At 31.3% G+C, this 9,074-nt stretch overlaps 1 protein-coding gene across 1 annotated transcript; it reads left to right on the forward strand.

Moving 5' to 3' along the window:
• Positions 1–958: 958 nt before the first annotated feature.
• Positions 959–3,698, forward strand: LOC127125800 (uncharacterized). Its single transcript, XM_051054622.1, has 7 exons — positions 959–1,352; positions 1,444–1,540; positions 1,625–1,740; positions 2,629–2,676; positions 3,042–3,067; positions 3,235–3,370; positions 3,462–3,698. Exons 1-7 carry the CDS (start codon positions 1,022–1,024, stop codon positions 3,572–3,574), a joined length of 867 nt encoding a protein of 288 aa, XP_050910579.1. The 5' UTR covers positions 959–1,021; the 3' UTR covers positions 3,575–3,698.
• Positions 3,699–9,074: the final 5,376 nt, after the last annotated feature.

A 9,074-nucleotide genomic window follows, 5' to 3' on the forward strand; every position in this document is an offset into this window, starting at 1 on the left:
ATATTTCCATTTTTATCAATATAATCATAACAAGAAAATCTATAACAGAAAAAATAACTTCACTTATCATTATCTATAAGCAATTAGCAATCCACACTACAAAAATTAACATTTCAAAATTACATGCATTCTTAAAGCGAGTTACGCACCAAATACGTGATGAAGAAGATACGACAATGGTGGAGGAAAATTTATTGATGCTTGATTGTCTCTCCTTCATTTCAAGCTATGTTGGTGCTTCAAGGTCGTTATGTCGTTCGAAGGGAGGAAACATACATGTATTGGATGAGTTGATGTTTGAAAACTTATGTGCGTTGGAAGAGATGAAGTTTTGAAAATGATTATGGAATATGAATTTAGATATTATTACATTTAGATGAAGAAGGTGAAGATGAAAATCACCTTGGTTATATTTGTGAAGAAAATGACATCTGTGAGTTTCTTGATTGACATTCACGACGAAAGATTGACACTTAGGCCAACAGATGTTATGGTACACAGTTGGATAGAAGAGAAAGATGCTCGTGTGAACTTGAGTGAGATTTTTCCCTTGTGAAACTAAGAGCCGAAGATCTTATAGTCGGACAAACAATTCTCAAAGTCTCTTTAAATAAAGTGGTCAAACTTAAGACATCATGTTCACAAAATCAAATACTTTCACACCATTTGTAGTAATAAAAAATACTAATATAAATTAGAAAAACTAAGATATATTATAAAATATGTTCATATATAAAAGTATAGAAATCTTTATATTAGAAAAACTAAGATATAGTATAAAATATGTGCATATATAAAAGTATAGAAATCTACTAAAAAGAATCAACTATAGATAAAGATTCTAAAACATAGCAACTTTACAAAGTGTTGGAATATACTAGTAAACTAACCAAAAACAAAAATTGAGTATCACACGATCGGTTTGAAGACACAAGTAACCGAACACTTGTTGTACATACATAGTACATGTCATTAACATGTTAGTAGAACTAAATCACTAAAAAGAATAAGAAAAACAAAAATGCAATTTATGAAACCGGCGTTTCGTAACGGTAGCTATTGCTACGCCTACACCGTGTCCCGCTCCTTATTATTAACCTTAAACCCTAACCCTTTCTTCTTCTCTTCACCAATTCGCCCTCTCTCCATCTTCTCTTCCTCAATGGCTTCCACTCACTTCTCTTCAACCTCCGCTCTCTCTCTCGAGAAACAATTCGGCGAGTTCAGAACTCACCTCGAAGAATCCGGAACCTTGCGCGACCGAATTCGAACCGTCGTTTCGGAAATTGAGTCCACCACAAGACTCATGTATGCTAACATTCTTCTTGTTCATCACTCCCGTCCTACTCCAGGTACAAACTCCTCTCATGCTTTTTTGGAAATTGTTTTTCTCCTTATTGTTTGTTGATTTGTGTGTGTTTTTTTATGTTGCCATTTGGATAGAGCTTTTGGAGAAGGCTAAGTCTCAGATTGATGTTTTGAAGGACAAGTACAAGCAACTTGCTGATATTCTTGGAGGATGTCCTGGTCAATACTATAGGTGATTGAGGTTTCTGATGAACTTTTGTATGCTCTATAATCTTTAGATTTTGTGGGAAGCTAACTTTGGTTCAATATAATGTAGGTATCATGGTGATTGGAAGAGTGAGACACAGTCGGTTGTTTCTATGCTTACTTTTATGCACTGGCTTGAAACGGGAACACTTCTCCAACACAAAGAAGCCGAGGAAAAACTCGGGTGTATGTTTTTTGATATTCTCTTCACTTATTTGCGTTGATTTATGTTTCATTATTTTCTATTGTTTGGGTGTTTGTGCATGCATATGTTGATGTTGTTGCTACTTGCTAATTGAATACATTATGAAGCTATGTAACAATGACACCTCTAATAAAAGGCATGTCCGTGTCCTTGTCGGACACCGACACTTGTGATTAAGTTTAATTTATTTATTTTTTCAAATTATTACCGGTGTCGTTTTCGTGTCTGCATCCATGCTTCATAGTTAAGAAGTCTTAAGATTCTAACCAGTAGGGGAGTGTGAACTCAATCTGCTGTTTCTGGTCAAATAAGTTTATGCATGCCATGATGGTAGAGGTTCATTGTTAGACAAAGTGTTCAAGCATCTAACATGCAGAGATTGTAATATAAAACTTACTTTCAAGGTAAGAGGGAAAATAAAAGGAATCTCTAGCTGAAGGGCTGAACATGAAAGCAAATATAAGCTGTACAGATTTTACATGGTTGTTGTACTAGTATGTTTACAACGGATATACGACACAAGATTCACCAGGGGTGGGCGGACAGTACCCATTGCCCGAAGCAGGGTCGCTAGTTGCCCACCTATTGCTCTGAGGGCCCGTTCATCACAACGTGCGCCCATTTCATACTCAGCTCATGGCCTGGATTACTTTCCCATTTATGGAAACATGGTGTACTGAGCATAAACCATGAATGTCTTCTCTGATAGTGAATAAGTTGCCGCTAAATTTAAACTCTTTTTTTTTCTTTTCTTTTCTTTTTCTGTTTGTTGGCCATAATGTTAGCTTCTAACTTATGCTCATTCTGAGTATTATGAGATTTATAATGCTAGTTATTTATGTTTACGTATATTGTTACCCATTTTGCAGTGAATGGTCCGGAGGAGTTTAGTCTAGATGTTGAAGACTACCTAGTTGGTGAGTGTTCTACATATGTATTTTATTTCCTTGAATGGAATGCATTAGTTGTTTGTTGCTGAGGAGTAATTAACATTACCTTAGAACTTGAGAAGAATGAATAAAAATCATCTTTTTGCACTTTAATTTTTTTAGACTAGCTTCTGAGTGAATAGGGACCAATTTAAATATGGTTATCATCAAGAAATGAGTGTAGCAGTTAAGAGTCCATAGGTCTTTCAGGGTAAAGTAGCAAGAAAGTAAAATGACATGGTTGGCATATTTAGAGAGTTTCAGGAATCTTGATTTTTAATCTCTTTTTACTCGGTGACATCTCCACCATTTTTACAGTTATGCAACATGTACTGATTCTTTTTTTCGTGCAGGTGTTTGTTTCATGTCTAATGAATTGGTAAGAACTATTTTTCTTCTAAAGTTTAAATATCAACCAGTCAAAAATGTAGGAGATATTTAGCACAATGTTTATAATTGCATATGAATGGCCACAACAGATTATAAAATTCTGTTATCTTTAAAGAAAACACATCTTAATAGTTGCATCTATGTTGTAACTTGCAGCCAAGGTATGTGGTTAATCAAGTAACAGCTGGTGACTATGATTGTCCAAGGAAGGTCTTAAAGTTTTTAACAGATCTTCATGCTGCATTCCGAATGCTCAATCTACGAAATGATTTTCTGCGTAAGAAGTTTGATGGTAGGTTATTACTGCTTTAACCTTGTCCAATGCATCATCTCCACCATTTTTTTCTGTCTGTTTGGTTGACATGTTTCTGCTGTTGTGACAGGAATGAAGTATGACCTAAGAAAAGTAGAGGAAGTTTACTATGATGTTAAGATTAGGGGTTTGACACCGAATGGTGAGTCTATTGGAGATCAAGGAATCAAAGAACAATCTTAGTATTATGTTAGAATGTATGGTATAAGCCTATGTATCTATTTATCTACAATTATTTATAATTGTTTTTTTAAGCAGACAATTTTATTTATAATCGTTGGTGAAATATAGTACATGATTCTGGCAATATCTATCTTCAAAGCCTGTGAGAATTAGAACCTTTGTTGTATTTTTATCAGATCAAGCTACTACCTTATAGTCCTCTAATCCTAATCATGTGTCTAGCAGCATGGTTTTTATACATATAAAGTAGTGAGGTGTCTGAGGGGCCTAATAGAAAAGTATTAGGAATAATAGCAACATGTTGGACTTTTGAGACAACAAGTTAGACTTATGGAGCTTGTGAGGTAGCATCAGGGGATGCATGCCTTCTAGAAGATGATATTGGAGACACATGAAATTGGGAAAATGATTCTTTTGTATCAAACGAAATCATGTTGGGTCACTCTACAATGTCTTAATCTTTCTTAGTTGTAAGGCGGTTTACCTTCAATTAAACTAGTAAAATAATATCATAAACAAATAAGTCAAACCCGTGGGACAAAACAAGCGAAATCAAACAAGCTATGTATATTAGGAAAATACAAAAGTTAACTTTGGTATTAGGCGAAACCAGAAAAATACAGAAACACAGAAACAAAGCATGCCCTAAGCTCTAAACTTTAAACTTAAAAAAATCTAAATGCATGTCTCACTAAATATACGTTTACATACAACATAATGTATCATAAACAATCTATTATGCACTTAACTACAAGCTAATGCATCACAAAACAAAAGAAAGAAAAGGAGAAACTTCTCAAGCGTGAGAAGTGGATAATTTTCGATAGAATGGAGTGGAATAGAGATTGAGCAATGTCCTAACACTGAGTGTAATGGAGTAAAATACGTGACAAAGCTTGCAAATATTTTGGATCTTAGTAAGTTTCTGAGATGAAGAAGGAAGAAAGTTTGCTTATGAGTCTCAGGAAGTTTCTGGAAAGAAGATGGAAGGTCAGATGGGTTTATATAAATCATACTGATTCAGACATTAACCTTTGTAAAAATATGGAGATTACCCTTAGTAAAAAATACAAAGATTAACCTCTAAATTTTTTCAACTCTATTTTAAATTGAGTCTGAGACTTTACTATAGTTGAATTTTTAGTGAATCCGAAGTTTAAATTCTAAAAATATTATTGATATTTTACCGTGGTGGGTGAACACCTAGTACGACTAACCTTGTATAAAATTATTTGTTCAAAAATAAGTGTATAACACTTGTTTTTGTAATAAAGGGTCTATATTTTTTCTTAATTTCTGTTATAAACAAAATATTAGATGACACTTCTTTTAAAATAGAGTGAATAACTTCTATATGAGTGTTTTAAAAACTAGTTTGATATATTCAAATTAGAAACTGGAAGGGTAGTCGGTCCAAACTAGTTATTAAATTGTTATGTAATTAAATATTGAAGGACTAAAATAACTTTATAAAAAAAATTTAAAAATGGAGTGAATAAAATGTGAGCAAGATATAATAGTTGAATTTAAATTACATTTTTGAAATTAAATTTAATGATGGTGGGCTTGTCAAAGGAAGGTGGGTTTTCATACAATTTCACTATGATTTTATTTATCAACATGCAATGACAATAAAGAGACAAATCTTCTTTAGAACACAAGATAATGGTATAATACTACTACTACCTTTAGTAAGTGGAATTATTTTTCAAATTGAGCTTTTCCTACTGTGGTTAAATTAGATAATGGAAATCTTTTGACACCTCATGACTTAACCTTTATGGTTCTAGAAACACATTTAAAATAGACCCTTTTGTTTTGTGTAGTTACATTAAAATGGTCATATGTTTATATCACACTTTTAACAAAAAGGACTACATTTATACAATTTTAAAAACAAAAATAATTTTAAACCACAAAATAAAACAGAAAACAAATAAAACCTAAAGTAGAAACGGGAACCAAATATATAATTTAGCGTTTTTATCATTTTAACACAGCCTTATTGGATATTAGAATTTTATGATTAAAGGTAGGTGATGCAAAATCTAACTTTTTTATGGGCTGTTGATGAATTGAAGAGGCAAATTTTGATTTCTAGCTTTTTGATTGATGGAATCAGGCTGGATAGAGTCGAAGGGATTTAGAGCGTAGTGTTTAACTATTTTAGAGAATAGAATTAAAAGATTGATCTTTGTTAATGCAGTTTGAATAATGATACTTACATAGGTAATTATAGAACATTTATAGTTTCTTTTTTATTTATGTGAGTAATTACTGTTACAATATTACAAATAATATATATAATATTACGCACAATTTATAATAATATTTTGAATCGTATTACGAAGGTTACCACCAGGGCCGGTCCAATAAATCCGGGCCCCTCGATCTAATTTAAAAAATTGGTCTAAAAGAATATAAATTTATATCGATTTTTTGAAAAAAAACGGTACAAAATCATAAAATTTGAAAAATATATATATTTTTACACCTATTTTTAACAAACAGATATAAAATAGATTTTGAAAACATTATGATTTAACACCTATTTTTAAAATAATAGGTGTAAAATATATATTTGTAGTAATTAAAAAAAAAATGTGGGCCCCTCAAAATTTGGGGCACAGTGCTATAGCACTTCTTGCTCATGCTAAAGGTCGGGCCTGGTTACCACCGTACACCTCAATCACTTATCCACAACAAACAATTAGGCCTAAGAAATGTTTAGAGTTTCCATCTATTATATTCCTCTTTATCTTAATATGAGCCATATATATTCACAATCTCCACCTTACCAAATATCAAATTCCCTATTAAGACTTCCTGCATGGCGACCATATCCTGACAACTGAGGAGGTACACTTCATGCTTAACACTAAGAAACATGTAACAAGTCTAAGCAATTCTTGAACTTCTCACTAATGGTTGACTTGATCAATATATCAGTTGCATTCTCTGAAGTATAAACCTCTTCAAGTAATATATATCTAAATGCAAGTAACTAACTAATCTTGTGAAACCTGACACCAATCTGCTTGGTCCTGGAATGATACACCTGATTATTTTCCAAATAAGTGACACTCTGACTATCACAATACAAGTGAACTCCACCTTGCTCAACACCCAATTATGTCACAAATCTTGTAAGTCATAAGATTTTTTTTTGACAGTTTCACCTGCCGCATGTACTCTGTTTCAGTTGTTGGCATGATCACTATATATTGAACCGTTGACTCCCAACAAATAGTTCTTATTGCTAAAGTTATACCTTATTGTAGACCTTTTGTCATTCATATCACCAACATATCATGAATGTACATATCCTACACTTAAAGGATAATAATGTTCACGTCTAAGTATGATACCATGACCCGTTGTACCCTTCAAGTATTTAAAAATTCACTTTTCTGTTCCCAATAATGCTTGTCCAACTTGAACATAAACTTGCAAACCTGACTTACAGTTTGTGCCAAATCTAGTATAGTGCAAACCATGACATAAATTAAACAACCAATAACACTGGCATAAGGAACCTTTGACATATGTACTCAATTTTTACATCTGTCTTTGGACACTGATCTAATGAGATCTTAAAGTGATTCACAATGAAGTACTCACAACCTTCAAATTACTCATGTGAGTCATGTCAAACTTATTTAACACCTTTTCAATATAGATTTTGTGAAACAACCATAACTTTCTAGCACTCGTATCTTTGTGAATTTCCATACCAAGAATCTTCTTAGAACCACCTAAATATTTCATGTAAAACTCCTTTCCTTCAATTTATTTATGCCATGTAAATGATTAACAACATATCATCAACAAACAATAAGCTCATGACATAAACACATCAATCATACTTACACCTTATATAGCCAATATGAAGTATCTATGAATCAAAGCGCTTGTACCATTGCCTTGGAAACTACTTTAAATCATACAAACAATATATATAATATTAGAAATTAGTTTACGATACCCTGAACCGTACTGTGAAAACTACCACCCTCGCAAACCCCAACCATCTACCCATAACAAAGAATTGGGCCTAAGATACATTTAGAATTTCCACATATTATGTTAGTTTTTGTATTAATATGAGCCATACTTAACACATATCGAGTAGACTTACCAGTAAAAACTCATTTGAAAAATTTGGATTTCAAATCATCAAGTCAAGCTGGTGCGATCAATGTCTTTAGAAAAACAATTTAGTGAGGCTGAAGTGTATCAAACAATTTCAGATTCTAATAACTTTAAAAGTTAAGTTCATATGAAGTTAATTAAGGTTTTCTCAAGATTAATGTTAATTCATTATGGTGTAGAAGATTTTGGTGTAAACCTTAAAGGATAATAATTTTATGATTGAACTTAAAACTTATATTATGTTAATTATTTAAAATAAAAGAAATTTCTTTATTATGTTTTGTTTTCAATGTAATAAGTCTTTAGAATATTTAATTCTTTTAATGAAATATTAAGTTATGAGAATCATCATTAAATATTAAAATGTCATTCTAAAATCATATGTAGTCCATTTTTACTTTCAAATAGGATAACAATAATGTGTAGAGACTATTACATGAGTATACCAGGTAATATATCTCACCGATCATTGATATGAGATATCAAATTTTCATATTGATATAAATATTAAGAGTACATTTATACTAAATTGATTAACTATAAGAATACTACATAATATTATATAAGTGTCACAAGTTATTCTCATAGTGATAATGGCAGGGACGAAGCTATATGCCGGAAAGAGTGGGCCTATGCCCCCACTAAGATCATTATAATATTAAATTCTAGTATTATAAATAATATAATTATATAATAAATGTACTATAAATTAAAAAGAAAGTTCTATAATGACCCACACTAAATAAATAAACTCTAATTAATATAATCTTTTAGACACATCCTTCTACTAAATTAAAAGTCTATCTTACTTTTGTTTGTTTATTTATTTATTTATTTGAAAAATAATTTATTCCATGTAAGAAATGAAAATATATATTTTTAATAAAATAAAAGGTAATCAATTTTCTTTCATTTTTCTATTTTTTTTCCAAATAAATCGAACATGTATTATTTTTTCTCTCACAACAAAGTGTTTCTTAATTTCTACTATTCTATTTTTTTATTGTTGATCTTTTAAAAGATAATTGATAAGTTTTAATATATATATATATATATAATATATATATATATATATATATATATATATATATATATATATATATATATATATATATATATATATGACCCCACTACTCTTAATTTTTGACTTCGTCCCTCGATAATGGTGTATGCCCCCCTTTGACTTGAACCACCATTACTACGAAAAAAATACTCTTTACTCGATTGTGAAAGGAATTTTACCTTGGTTGGATGTTCGAGGTAAAGTAAGGTAACATGGAGAGCTCACTATTTCCCCCTCGGGCAACTGACCGAGGTGAAAAACTAAAAAGCGCACAACTTTTTCCCT

The sequence above is a fragment of the Lathyrus oleraceus genome, chromosome 3 (assembly GCF_024323335.1).
Source record: "Lathyrus oleraceus cultivar Zhongwan6 chromosome 3, CAAS_Psat_ZW6_1.0, whole genome shotgun sequence".
Taxonomy (NCBI): Eukaryota; Viridiplantae; Streptophyta; class Magnoliopsida; order Fabales; family Fabaceae; genus Lathyrus; species Lathyrus oleraceus.

Bases quoted from the DNA above. Each gene is read 5' to 3' on its own strand.
- LOC127125800 (XM_051054622.1), top strand. From the start codon at position 1,022: ATGCAATTTATGAAACCGGCGTTTCGTAACGGTAGCTATTGCTACGCC. The intron at 3,068-3,234 runs GTAAGAACTATT...TGTAACTTGCAG, and splicing joins GTTTCATGTCTAATGAATTG to CCAAGGTATGTGGTTAATCA. The intron at 3,371-3,461 runs GTAGGTTATTAC...CTGTTGTGACAG, and splicing joins TCTGCGTAAGAAGTTTGATG to GAATGAAGTATGACCTAAGA.